This window comes from Chelonia mydas, chromosome 3 (genome assembly GCF_015237465.2).
Source record: "Chelonia mydas isolate rCheMyd1 chromosome 3, rCheMyd1.pri.v2, whole genome shotgun sequence".
NCBI lineage: Eukaryota > Metazoa > Chordata > Testudines > Cheloniidae > Chelonia > Chelonia mydas.
In genome coordinates this window covers 144,874,306-144,888,491 of record NC_057851.1, presented here as the reverse complement: position 1 = coordinate 144,888,491, position 14,186 = coordinate 144,874,306, and the positions used below count along the sequence as shown (strand labels likewise).

At 50.3% G+C, this 14,186-nt stretch overlaps 1 protein-coding gene and 1 long non-coding RNA gene across 5 annotated transcripts in view; one reads left to right on the top strand and one right to left on the bottom strand.

Moving 5' to 3' along the window:
* Nucleotides 1-2,472: 2,472 nt before the first annotated feature.
* LOC122465151 lies at nt 2,473-6,239 on the bottom strand. Its single transcript, XR_006289762.1, has 3 exons — nt 5,347-6,239; nt 4,557-4,718; nt 2,473-3,727 (listed from the first exon to the last, which is right to left on the bottom strand). It is a non-coding gene; the product is annotated as an uncharacterized LOC122465151 (long non-coding RNA).
* The window catches only part of MDGA1 (MAM domain containing glycosylphosphatidylinositol anchor 1), a 183,831-nt gene continuing 175,814 nt past the window's right edge, over nt 6,170-14,186 (top strand). For 2 of the 4 annotated variants that reach the window (XM_043543498.1, XM_037895529.2), the window contains exon 1: nt 6,539-7,472. In XM_043543498.1, the coding sequence (XP_043399433.1) occupies nt 7,406-7,472 (67 nt within the window). In that variant the 5' untranslated portion in view covers nt 6,539-7,405. Of the gene's footprint in view, nt 6,408-6,538; nt 7,473-14,186 lie in introns of those variants that run through there. The other 2 variants (XM_037895528.2, XM_037895530.2) reach the window with 2 other exon arrangements.

Genomic DNA, 14,186 nt, shown 5'->3' with positions numbered 1-14,186 from the left:
GGTAAAAGCAGTGCCAGATGGGGCGGGGGGGGGAGGTAGAGCCCAAAGTCTCCAGTTTTAGAGCACCAGGGGTGGGGCAGGGTAGAGGGCAGGTGCACAGGGTAGAAGAGCAGCTGAATGCACTGACCAAAGAGCTGAGGGCTCACAATGGCAATAGGAGGTCTCCCAAAAACGTTATCAATGAAATGTAAGTATCCCTCCCGCCCACCAAGTAGAAAGCAGGTGAAAGCAGGAAAACGCAAACCCAACAGAATAGTGACCACCTGCAACAACTACCAGCCTGTCACAGAGCAGCTGCCTCAGACTTGGGGGGGGGGGGGTGAATATTAAGGGTGAGAAACAGAACTGGATTCGCTTCTCGTTTCTTTCTGTACCGATCATTCGCTGTAAGGAAGGAAGCTAATCAAAAGGGCAGGGAATACTCGAGGGGTTCCGAGGCACTAGTAATGCTGTAAAATGAATCTGGGAAGGAAGCAAACACAGCCTAGGGGTGTATCCCCCAGAGGAGGCCTGATACCTGCTGAGAGCGAAGCAGAGCTCCTCACGTGCATTAGCCCGCAGTGCCGCCTTGGCAGGGGGAGCAGCGTGCTCGGATGGGGCAGGCATCCCCCCTTCCCCCCCCCCACACACACATAGCATTCAGAGGGAGGGGGAGCTCCTAGGAACTGAAGCACAGGAGGGTGTTGGGGGTACTGGCTTATGTGCTGCCACCTGACAGGTGTCCCCCTGCTTTCCCAGCTCCCCACTGCTGCAGAGTTACAGGCGTCCGGCCGCCTCCTTGCCTAGGTATCTCCGCTCACACCCGCGCTGCAGCGGTAGGAGTCGCCCTGTGTCCCCACCTGCCTGCCCCAGACCCGCGCGGCCCTGTTTCCCTCCCCCGCCCCACCCCCTTTTTTTTTTTTTTTTTTTTTTTTGATTTCTCATTTTAAGCCCTAACAGCGGGACCCTACTGTGCTTGTGCTTGTGCTCACCCCCCCCCCCCCACAGGGGGCAGTGGGAATAAACACAAACCAGCCCTCTGGGTTAGGTGGTAGACCCGGGGCAGAGAGGGGACGGAAATGCCGGACACCAGAAGCAGGAGCTGGCTGGTGCCCAGGGAGAGCGGCTTCCGCCGAGTGGCCCCGCAGGAAAGGGGCGGCCGGATGGAGTGCGCCGGGCGGGCAGCCGCGTGCGAACCCTGACCCCGGGAGAATGGAGGCCTTTGTAACTGGGCCGTGGCCTCGCCCACTTCATCCTTCGTCTCTAGCACGGGGCCGCTGTGCTATGGCCCTGACTGCCTCGCTGGGGACACCACATCTCTTCCAGCGGCTGCCTGCCTCTGCGGGTCTCCCCGGAATATGCGCTGGAGCGAGTATGAATATTTCAGACGGGCAGGGCTTGTTTGACAAGCGGGGACTGACACAGAGAGGAAAGGCACTTCCTTGAGAGGATGGGACAAATGTGTTCTCTCTAAACGATTTGGGGAGGGGGGGGGCACCGACCCTTATCTATCTTTCTGCCAAGTGGAAACCCCGGAGGTTCTTGGTTCCCTTGTAGTTCTATGGCAGATAAACAGTGCTGGGGAGCGGTAGGAGGTTTTTGCCTTACGCTTCCCCCTGGAAACACTGACAATTAATATTTGTAAAAATGTTACTTGGGTAGACCTGAGGAGATCATTCATAAATAATTCAGCAACTGTCGTCTCTTATTGCTCCCAGAATACCCCACGAACAGAGCTGTTTCTTCTCATGACTCCTGATTCAATTACTTCTCTTAACTCCGTCGATTGACCTCAGCCTGTTGGCTGCAAGTATACCGTATTTGCTATTCAAGCCGCATTGTTCGAGCTCTGATTAGTCAGTTAATTGTGATATTTCTTCCTGGTCCCTAATTGGATGACTTCACAGGTACTTCTGGCACAAAGACTTGCCTGTGCTGATTTAAAATTTGGTGGCTGTACATACTTTGGTGGCTTGCTTTAGAAACGCATTTTCCATGACCACTTGCTCAGTGAAACAGGAGCATGTGAATGTTCGCAGAGAGCTAACATAAAAGGGGTATGACTATAGCGGAAGCAAATTAATGTAAAACTCGGAGTGAATATTGCTGGATTTGTGCACCATTCAGATAGCTCTATAAGTCGTTGCTGGCACAAATCCTTAATATGGGTTAATAACTAAATTAAAAACCCTGCAAAGGGTTTCATAGGTTACAAACTCCCCCATACTTATGCTTATCCCAATAATCATTTAAAAATGTATTAAAGTGTATTTAAAGCTGAAACCCTGTAAACATCTGACACTTCTCACTGTTTGTTTCCTTTTTGTGCTTCACAGTTTTGATCAATTCCACCTTCTGTCTCGGGGCGGTTTCACTTCCCTGCTCTGGGCCTGCACTACCTTAAAGTTTCAGAGTAGCAGCCTGTTAGTTTGTATCCGCAAAAAGAACAGGAGTACTTGTGGCACCTTAGAGACTAACACATTTATTAGAGCATAAGCTTTCGTGGGTTACAGCCCACTTCATCGGATGCATAGAATGAAACATATAGTAAGAAGATGTATACGCATACAGAGTAGGTGGAAGTTGTCATACAAACTGTAAGAGGCAAAGTTGCTCACTTTGACTTTTTGGGTCTCTCTGCAGCTGTCTCATGCGGCCCTCTTTAAGCAGCCGGGTGCAAGCAGCTGGATTTAAATTCCTCCCAAAACAGGGTTTATTGAAACTTCTTAAAAGTCAAGAAGACATTTCTACTCGTATGGAAGTTTGGAATCCCCTCCACTCCAAGCTGTGGTAAACCTATAGGGTAGAAACCTACAAGTACTTGACGAGTGTTCCTTTAACCCATCTTTACAAAACTCCTGATCTTTCTTGGGGGAAGAATATGGGCCTATTATAAACCCTATCAGCCTTCTCTGCCCCATTAATAGGAAACTGGTCCTTATAATCCAGCTAGTCCGGCTGCTCGTGCTGTCTCTGTCGCTGCTGTACATTATTGCTCCTCTCCATGGTTGAATACAGTTTATAATAGAAATACCTGCTTACTAATTAGCGACTCTATCTGTTAATTGCTTATTTGTTAGAGCATGAATTAGTAAGCAGCCGTTCTCTGGGCGATCACTCTTTCTTTCGTGTGTGTGTGTGTTTAACCTTGGGTATGATTCTTGTTCACACGATGAATCAATCCCTGCCAGTGCGCCTTTTGCAAGTGCAGTTGTTCCTTTGGGTGTAACACCTCTCTCTCTGTCTGGCGGCGGCACAGGTTCCCATCAGCGATCCCAGGGACAGGGGGCTGAGTAACACCTCCGCCGGGGGTTCACTGTACCAAAGTGTGTGATTAGCAAAGGCAGCTACTTTCCTTAATGCTCTATTACAAAGTGTCTTCTAAAATCGCGGATAACTAGGGCACCGATGATGCTGGTCTAAAAGCATATTTGGGGCCAAGGCACTAGGAAATCTCCTGCCTTGGAGAAGACTGGATATGTCTAAATACCTTACCTTCAGGCGGACTCTTGAGTGGGTCACTTTGTTTTTTTTTTAAATAGGGCTCGATAGTTGAATGATCCTCCTAGAAAATATTCCTAGCGGAACAATCATACCCATTCAGAGAGGTTTCTAGAGATTTGGCTTTACAGCTTTAGAAGGAAACAGCCGGCTGCGCGAGAGACCTCGGGAAAATGGAAACTCCCCTATTTCGGCTTGCCAGGGATAACTTTGCTGGCGGCTCCTCCGTTCGGCGTTTGCTGATTCCCTGCGCCAAGGGAAAGGGGAGAGGCTGGAGACACGCAGAGAGGCTTAAATCCCCTCCCTTGTTAGAGTGTAGTTAATCGCCCCCCTCCCAGTCCTGAAAGATCCTACCGGTATGGCTATCCAAGCCGTGCCCACACGCAGAGATAAATAACAGTGACAGGATAGCGCAGGGATAACGAGACATACCTGGGGGGGGGAGGGGCGGAATCTCTAACCTCCCCTTCCCTGCCTCCCCCAATAATCCAGATATCTTGGAATTCCTGATTCGTCTTCGCATGTTTACAAACCCACCGCAAAGAGAGCTGATACAGTCTGCTACTATCTGGAATACAGCTCCTCCGAAACCTCAGCCGTGTGCGCGGTGAGAATAATATGAATGGGTTTCTCTCCTGAAAAACGTCAGGGCGCTTGCAGTATCCCCCACAGGTTCCCTGCTAACACATCCCCCACCCTGAGTCGCGTTGTCTAATCTGCTTCCTGCACAGGCTGGTTGCGAGGAATAAAGAGCGGCGTCTTTCCACGGGAACTCGGGCCAGGGGGCTCGATATTTCATGAGGCAGATTTGGCTTCGATTGGAAGCAAAACTCAGCAGAACTCCTCTCCCAGCAGCTCCTGTGCCCTCCCTGTTTAATATTGCAACCGCTTCTCCTACATCCTGGCTCCATCTTCCCTCCAGCCCCCGAACCAATCGTTTTTAACAACACTGGGGTAGGAATAGATTTGATTCTAGGAGCAACTTTGATTTAATACTCCCCCTACAAGGACGTGAAGGGGGAGGGGGGTGTTTGTCTTTCACATGGCGTTCATGGAGGGAAAAGAAGCTTCCTGACCTACTGAACAGAAGTAAGACTTTTGCTCCACCACCTAGGAGCAGAGGGGACAGCTGGAGCATCACATTCACTGGGGCCGAGGAGAAGCGCCTTCTTTCCGCGAAACCAGGCAGAGACGTTGACAAGAAAGGCGGAGTTCTGCCACCGAGGCTCTACAGGGACCTGCAGCAATTGGATTATTATTATTATTATTCGAGGGGGTTGGTGTATTTCCTCCCCCCCCCCTCCGGATTGCTCTCCGCCGGGCTGCAAACTCGGCCTTGGGAGGTTGTCTTTCGCGTTGCCCTGCGAGGAGCACGAACGCACCAGGCGGCTGGCTGATTGCAGCGAAAGCATTAAGGAGCAGAAGGCAGCCTGGTGTAGACTCACCCGCTCCTCCACACGGCTGCCTTCGCGGCCGAGCCCCAGCGCGCCTGCAGACATGAAAGATGGGTAAAGGGAGCCTGGCGCGCCAGCAGCCTGACACACACCTGGACAATGTGCACATGCACGCCCCGCGACGCCAGCAGACGTGCAGTGCAGACACATCCCACACAACCCCACCTGTGCACAAGCATCCAGGCGCGCTTGCACCACATGCAAATGCGCAGCCGTGGAACACAACCATGCACGGATACGTGTGCAGAAACATATACACTACACACGCACACCCCCTTACCTCCCAGGAACTATAAGCGTGCAGGCCGTGCAACACACCCAACACCCCGGTGCACCAACAGCCACACCCCGTGCGTTACCCACCTAGGCACCCTGCCTGCACACATGCTTACTGCACATCGCGGCCACGTACCCCAATGCTACACTACGGACACGGTCCAAGCTGTGTGTGTCGCACACATCCCCACGCTCATTGCACCAAGCGTGTGCACCACCAGCTCCTCCCGTCTCCTCTGCCCGGGGCCTCGAAGCCGTGTGTGTCCCCAGGATGAATGGATCCTTGCCTGGTTTCTGACATTTCTCTGCAGGGGAAAGGGAAAAAAAGGAGAAAGAATGCGAAAGAAAAGGAGGAAAAAGCCGCGCAGATGCGGGTTTTTGTTTTTTTTTCCCCCAGCCCTGTTTTCTTTTCTCTAATTTGTCCTCGGGGAGGCCGGGGAATTGGGCAGGAGGCAAGGCTGTCTTCAAGCACTGCCGATTTAATTGGCTCCCCCCCCCCCTTTAACTGGAGGGGGGAACCAAATAGTGGAGAGGAGTCAAAAACTGAAAAGCCCAAAGGGGGGACGGAGTGGGGCGGGGGGGGAAGCAGAACTTGCAGCCGGGGCTTGAAGGATTATAGATTCAATTCGGGGGAGAGGCGCCGCGAACAGAGGAGCCACCGTCACTCCGGATGGGCGCAGGGGCCCGGGACACCTCACTCCGCAGGTCAGCCCGCGGCGGGAGCGAAGAGGCTAGAGAAGCGGGCGGCCAGAGGCGCCCAGCCCGCAGGGGTGGCCGAGTCCCTGCCAGGGCGAGCGGCATTCAAAGGGGCCAAGTGAAGCCGGATCCAGGCACTGGATGGTACAGGGGCACGCAGAGTGAGCCTCAGAGGCCGCAACTGGCTTGAAACTGCGGGTCCAATATCTTGGGGCGAAGGAAGAAAAGAATCAACCCCCCCTCCCCCCCTCCCGGACTGTCACACTGTGGGAGGAAGGGGCGGGGCCAGGACCTGTCAAGCGGTGTCTCCAAAGCCTCCTTCAAGAAGAATCCAACTTTCTCCAGCCTCTTCAAGCCGCCGCTGGCTTGGCAGCTCGTAGCCACCAACTGCTAGGAAAGGGGGAGAAGGGCGGGGGGAGGGGACAAAACCATTAAAAAGCCCCCATCAAAACCAGTCAACACGACCTCAGGGAAACTTCGGGAGCCAGAAAGATCTGCCAGGTTGGCTGGGGGAAGGGAGAGAGAGGGGGAGGGGAGAAGAGCCAAGCGGAACAGCAAAGCACTAAGCAGGGGGCGTGTGTTGTAGCGATTCCTCCCCCCCCCCCCCCACCCCGGGCTAGCGGGGCTGATGTGATGCACCTGGGCGACGCCGGGCTGGGGATCGAAGCTCAGCAGCTGGGGGAAGCTACTGGGAGCTGCTGTTAAAAAAACAACCCTCCCTGGCTGTAATGAATTACAACGCCGCCCCTTCCCCGAAAGAGCTGGAGACTCAAAGAGAGAGTCACCTATTCCGCCTCCCTCCCTCCACCAGCTGGATCGCAGCCTCCCCCCACCGCTTTCTCCTCCTCCTCCCTCACTTCCCCTTGTTCCTTCCTGGGGCTTCAGCCAGCGCCTCCGTAGCGGCAGGGAGAGGACTCTCAAGTTGGCCCCAGTTGGCAGCCAGTTTGGGAAGCCCGGGAGTTCAGGAAGCGCTTGGCGTTTCTTTGTGACCCCCCCACCCCCGCCCCCTTTGACAGGAGCGGGGCAGAGCCGCGGCTGGAGTTTGTCTGGGTTCTGCTCCCCACTTGGAGCCGTGTCTTCTGGGCACGGTGTGATCGTGCGTGTGTGTGTGTGTGAGTGCGAGGTTGGCTTTATTTTCCTGGAGCTCCTAAGGAGCCTGGGAGGGAAGAGGGGCCCTGGTTTTGGTTTTTCCACCTTCCCTCCTCTCTTCTCTCCCCCCCTCCCCCGGTTTATTTTTAACTACTGCTCCTATTTTGGGCTATTTTTCCCCCTTCGTTCAAGTTGACTGTGCAGAGATCGGCGACTTCCAGGCGGCGCTGGCTGACTTCGCTGGCCGGGCTGAGGCGCTCTGAGCCCGGGCAAGCCTCTCCTGGATCCCTCCCTGCTCAGAGGCTGTGGATGAAGTAGCTTTCGCCTGTTTCTCGTTTCCCGCCGCCGGATGCTGCCTGGCTTTTTGGGGGCTGCCTTTCTTCGCCGGCTATGAGGGATCTGCCTTGAAGATGGAGATGATTTGTTTTTTCTTGCTGGCGGTGGTGCCGGTGTCTATCAGGGGAGACGGGGTTTACGGTAAGAGACGTTAGTGTTCTATCCCGGTTTGGGAGGGGCGGGGGGCGGACAAGGCTATCGGATCCAAGTTAAAAAGCACCTGCAGGAGAAAGTCAATGATGCTAGTGGCAGCCCGGGGGAGGAGATTGATGCAGCAATAGGGCTTCCAGACCCTGTCGCCACTTCCTAATTCCTGCCTGGAACCCTGCCCTGGCCGCCTGAAATGTACGAGAGCGGGGAGATTGCACCGTGTAACCCTTTCCGAGTCTCTCTGGGTGGATGCTGTTTAAGGGGAAAAGCAGCAAGTTGTGTCCCATGGATCAGCCCTGGGTCTCTTCCACCCCACGCCCCCCTTGCTCAAGGAAGAGACGTCCTAGAGCAGAGATTTGGCTGCAAAACTCGGTGTCACTCTTGTACTGACGTTTGCAACAAGAGCTGAAAGTTGCAATCTTTCCTCTTGGTTTTGTTTGCCTCTGTGCTGCCTTGTTTCCCTCGTCCGAGGACACCACGTCTGTTGGCTCTTTGCTGCTGGGCTTCCTTTGCCTTTAATTTTCCTTGCTGAGGCCGTATGGGAGAAAAGCTCGGTTAGTGTGTGCGTGTTTGGTGTTGAATACTCTTCTAACCGGTCTGGCTTCTATTATCCTGCTGATCTGACAAAGGGCCGCTGCACTGGGAGCCCCCGCTATCACCTGCTGCAGGGAAAGTAGTACAAGACAAATAACATAAAAGTGCTTGTGGGGGTGGGGGGGATGGATGTCAGTCCACTCAGCGGTGGGGGTTTTGAAAGCAAGCGGGTCCCAGGTAATTGCTGCAAGAGTCAGCGCACGTGCAGGGAGGCTATTAGGAGCTAGATAAGAGAGATGCTCAGGGAGCCGTGATCTAGGTGTAGACTGGATGCTTCGGGCTGGGCTAAGAAAGCATCTCCCCCAATCCCCAAGGATGGTACAGTGCTCAGATCTAACTGAAAGGGGCGGTGGGGGTGACTTTGCCTTTAAATCCTACTGAGCTGTGTTACTTTGCTGTCATTCTTTAAAATTATTTCCTTGGCAGGGCTCAGGTTTAGCTGCTTTTTGTTGTTGCCCATTTGCAAATGAATGCAGGCAGCGAGCAAACGGCAAGCGCAGATGACACCCAGCGTAGTACGGTTCCCACAGACATAGATTATTTATCCCTTCAGCTTCCAGGAGGGCAGCAGGGATGATCAGCAACACATGCTGATGAGAACAGTCCTCTGTCCTGAAGACAGGCTCCAAGTTAACAATACACCCAGGATTTGCTTTGGCAAGCACTGCAGTTCCAAAATACAGCCTCCCTGCCCCCCTGCTGACTCTCACATTATTTGCTTTACAAGGAGAGCTGCATTTCCAGCAAATAAACTACTCTTCCCCCCCACCCCCCGGACATGCCTCTGACAACAAGCCTGCTTTATCTTGGCTTACAACTCCATTGTGCCTTGCTATAAAGTTCCTCTTGAAGATGTGCCTTTTCCTCTAACAAGGAAAGCGCTCTGAGCATAGACCTTCAGTGAGAGGGCTCCCAATCCCTATGTGTGTGTTGGAAGGTTTTAGCTAACCTCTTGTTTGAGCTCTGGTAATGCAGAGTCCAGTCTCACTGACTGTGGCTAAGTCTTTGTAGGTCACTTTTTTTTAATGATGTATTTCTCTGATGAGAAACGAGTCTTCCTCTCCCCCTCAGGGCTGGGATGTTAATTTGAGTTTACATCTGTTTTGTACAATAACTACTTTAAGTAGAGGCTTTACTCTTTTTTTTGGAATGTGTGTGGGTAGAGGAGGGATTGCAGGTTCAGGGGGGAATTGGCGGAAGCACCCAAGAGCAGTGAGATGGGGAGTCTAATGTATTTACGGCAACAGAAAGATGGTATGTGCAGGTTTTTTAATCCCTGAGGATGGGTATTGTGCTCCGGGACAGACTTTTATTTTTAATTACTATGAGTGCTGCCGTCCAACTGTTACTAGTTTTCTTTGCTTTAAAAGGCCTCTTCAATGAGTTTTAAGCGCTCTCACTCTTGTCTCACTCCTGTTCTGTTTACACCTTCCTTCGAATGTGGTTTATTATGCTGTTCATCCAGCCATCCATGCCAGGGAATTCATATTTTAGCAGAGATGCTGCAAAACTAGATCTTCAGAATATCTTCCTGATGTTTTATTTTTTTCAGAAAGAAAGAGACAGATACACTGAGATGAAGGCATCCTTTAAAGTCAGAATGGTGCACTGCCAATATTTATTTTGCTATTTCAACTGCACAAATAAAGGAAAAATCCAGCCGCCTCCCCCCCACCCCCCTTAAGCTATCTGTCAAGAGAATCAGGGATTTTAATATAGAGCTGTCTCTGTGAGTACAACTCAGAACATTGGATGCTGAAGTCAGCACACCACAAACTTTTATGGTGACTAATAGTTTCAGATCCTCTTTTCCAATCCTTCCTCCAGTCTCTTTCCTAACACTCGCTCTGTGCACTCTCCAGCCAGAGCTGTTTGTTTAGATGTGAAATTGCTGTTATTGCTGGCTCACCCGGTGCTCGAATGAGGCCATTGTATTTGCAAGAATGTCTAAAACTGGATTAGAAACGCACACTTCCCTTACTTTTGTCCTACATCTTAATCTCCAGCCATAGCCCCAAGCTAGATATAGTTGGAGTATTTTGTGGTTGAAATGCTTGTCTCATGTGGCACTTAATGTGGGAATATTGGGAATTCAAGAATCTTGTTTCAGAACATCTTCCTTCTTTTGAAATATTCTAATGGCGGAAGAGAGGCATTTGTAGGAGGATTATAAATATATTTTATTAGAGTAAATCTAGTGTGATTTAAATCAGATTAAACCAGATAAAATAGCCATGTGATGTACCCTTTAAATAATACGCCCCTCCCCATGGGTGTGCACAAAAGACTTCTGTCTAGGAGAGCTGAGTTGTTGGAGAGGTTTATTGAGATGGATAGTATAAATAAAATGTATGTGAGGCATTGTAGGGGAAGAAGTGCCTACAAAGGAGACTAAATTTAATTAGGAGTCAAGGTACTTTTATCCTGTTACCTGAAGAGGCTTGTTACATAAATTGGTGTTTGTTATAATGAGTGAAGCGTGTCTGAAACCCAGTAATCTTCCCTCTCCTTGTTAGCTGATTCCATCTGTTCAACCCTGTTTGCTAAAAGGGCACGGTGAGGCTAGTCAAATCAGTTCATATAGTGTAGTATGGCAGTTCAGTGGCCAAGAGACAATGCTTACTAGCCCACTGCTGACTGTGTGATAGACCCAACCCCAAATGGTGTGCGTGTTTCCAGACAGCTAGCCATGCTCATGCCTCCAAGCCACACGCTGAGGCAAGCAGCAGGTTGTGATACACTTACCAACTGATGCTCCAAAATGCAGAAAAACAGACAGGAGGAAATGCATCCCCTGGCTGGGAAGCTCTGAACGTTTAGAGCAAAGGAACCAAAACGTGGAGCAGGGAGGATTCTCTCTGGCTATTCCTCTTCAAATAACTCATTGGAGTTTTTGAAGTGAGATGGGGTGGGCGGGGGGACGGGACGGGACGGGGACGTGCCCTTTTCCCATCACTTTATTTAAAGTTGGCCCCGAGGACTTCAAAATCTTCTCCAGCTTTGTCTTAGGCTGCTGCTCTGCTTACTCTACGTACAGCAGTTCACAAGCATTGATGGAGTGTTTTTATTGATACGCTGTCAGCTTCCCAATGTTAACATACTGCTTTCGAGCTGAGTCAAAGATGGTGGGTTGCTGTCCATTCCACCCAAAGCCCTCCAGCTGTAGAAAACAAGAGAGAACTACCTTTCAGGAATGTCTTAGAGTAGAGATAAGGGCTCTAGCAACATGCTAATGGGATGAAAAGGAAGATTTTTAGCCTGGATATCAGGGCAAATGTCCTGAAAGTAAGACGTGATGGCCTCTTAACAGGAGGGGCTGGAAGAGACCTGTCATTTGGGATATATAAATCTGACTGGGCATAGTGCTTGCAATATGGAGCAATCCTGTCTCGGCCTCTGAGGATGGATCTAAATGACCAGTAAATCTCTCTCTCTCTCTGACTCCCTGTGAGTCAGCTGTAGATTTCCCAGTCTGATGGGGTGGGCTGCAGGCAGCATAAAAATCTATGGGAGAATCTTTCCTTGCTTCTGTCATACGAGTGCTTTGGGGAAACATGTCCTAGGCTAGCACACAAACCCTCAATCTCTTTCATTTAACAAACACAAGCATTGTGTTTGTTTCCTGGTTCCTGACCCCTTGTCTCTTAGGCCAGGCCTACAGCTTCTACATCACCTTCACCCAAGCAGGATGACTCCTCATCTCTTGCAAGCTCTGTGTGCTTCGGTGTTGGGCTGTGAGTGCACACAGCTACACTGTAATATTAATCTCTAGCCAGCTGATCTGAACCAACAGCTCCTTTCCCTCCCCTTCCTTTGTCCAGATGTTCTACCAGCTGAGCCACAGTGCCAGATGGCATGCTTTGCAGCCTCTTTGCCATTCCGCCCATCCCATCCTTCGGGGCTGCTTCTTTAGGACCCAATCCTGCTTACACTGAAGTTGATGAGTTTGAACGTTGACTTAACTGGCAGCAGGGTTGCGTCTGTAAGCTGCTTCTTGTCTGATTTTTATTTTAGAAGGTGTGTTGTAGGTAGTTTGTATAAATACAGCGTCTCTCTTGGCTCTACTCAATGTGTCCCTTCCCCTGTGGTCAGTCAGTCTTCCTTGTTAGCCATTGGATTTAGGTCAAAAATACCCTTTGTCTTATATCTATAAATTGCCATTTACGCCTGTGGTGCTGTATAAACATAATCTCCCACAGCATGCAGGTTGGGGCAACTGTTCCTGACCTCTCCAGCAACTCCTTAATATCAGTGAGCTAAGTATTCTCAGCACCACTCTACCAATCCAGCTTGACTCATCCTGCCCTCCTCCTGTTGTTACAGCATGCTGGTTCCTTCCCTTTGCATAACCAGAGCCCTGTTTTAGGTCAGTGGAACTGTGCTCCAAACAAACCCTGGGATTATTTTAATATGCAGTACTTGGAAACTGACATTATCCTCCTGACAGGTTGTTTGCAACTTACTGGTAGAAGTCAAAATATTTCACTGTAGGTGTCATCAGAAACCACTATCCTATGCTAATTTTTGTGGGAACTCGAAGACAGATGTTGAATAATTTGACATGAGCAACATAGTTTATAAAATTATCACCATGTCAGGTTTTTGTCGGATTTTGTGGAAATACATGTTTCAGATGACTTGAAAAGAGTATGACAGAAGGGTGTGTGGATACAGTAAGCAGCTCCAAAGGAAAACCCAAGGTGCTGCAGGCAAAGGCCAAGGTGGTTCAGTAGGTGGTGCTTTTCCCTATGAGTCTCTTCTACCAAAGAGGTACATCAGCAGTGGTGACGGGGCACGGCACTGCTGGGGCCGTTCTCTTTCGAGTATGAAGTCAGACTGCTACGTAGCTATTAACGATCCTATGACACTTCCTGTAAGCCAGAGCACTGGCCCTCGTGCCCTGCACAGATCTCATTTTGCGTAATTCCATTCCACTTTCCTAAATTCATTCTGCAGTTTCAATTACAGAAATTATTTGTCATTCTTTTATCTCTGTCTGCCCCACGCTGCACCTTCTATTTCTCCTCCCTCCCTCAAAAGAATTTCAAACCCCAACAACAACAAAAACCTTCCACACCACTCTAATTAGCTGGGCCTGGGCTACACTTACAAGTTTTGCCAGCACAGCTATGTCGGGGGGGCGGGAACCTTTGTACCTGTGCCAACAAAAACCTCAGCATAGATGCAGTTTGTTCAGGGAACTGGTATAAGCTATAACAGCAAAAGGATTCTTTTACTGGTATAAGCTTCATCTCAACTAGGAGGGTTTGAACCAAAGTTCAAATCCCTGATCCGATGGCTATTTTATAATTTATATCCCATGGACCAGTGTCGAGAGGCAGGATTGCGAGAGACCTTCCTGATGCTACCCAATAGTCCAATGGCTAGGACGCTTTGTTGGCATGTGGGAAGCTCATGTTCAAAACCCGCCTCCATGTTAGGCAGAGGGGGGAATTGAACTTCGGTTTCCCACAACCCAGGTGAGTGCCTTAGTAACTAGACTAAAGGTTATAAAGGAGCCAGCTTTTCCCTCCCCCAGTTTTGTGACTGTTGCCTAAGTCCTGCAAAAATGTTTTGGCTGAAACTATTTGGTGAATTTGGGTCAAATCCCCTAATGGTTTTGGGTGGGCAGAAACTGCCTTTTTTGGCAAATAAACTATTTATCTCCAATTTTACCCAGTTCTACCAGCAAAGACTTTCTAGTGTGGACAAGGCCTTAGTGTTACTGGTGCAAAATGGTTGCTGGGAGCCATCCCCAGACGTGACGGCTTATCAGTTCCAGGTGAATGAGTATACTGTTTGTAATGTGCTTTTCTCTTTCCAGATGAAAGGCATTGTACAATGTTATTTTTTGTTAGAAACACAGCAGGTGCATTCACCTAAAAATACCTTGGCGTGCGTATCGTCTCTCTATTGAGTGTTTGGCATGTTCACCAAAGCTGAGACTAGGCGCACTGAGAAGAGCCTTCCAAACTTTCCGCTCCAGAGTGTTCTAGGCCCGGAGTGCAAGAGCCCCTGGCCCAGTCACCCTTGTCCAGGTGGTGGCTGCCAGTGCTGCATTAGCAAGTTGTTTCATTCTGAACCGAGCCAATATCCTCCAGGCTTGGGGGA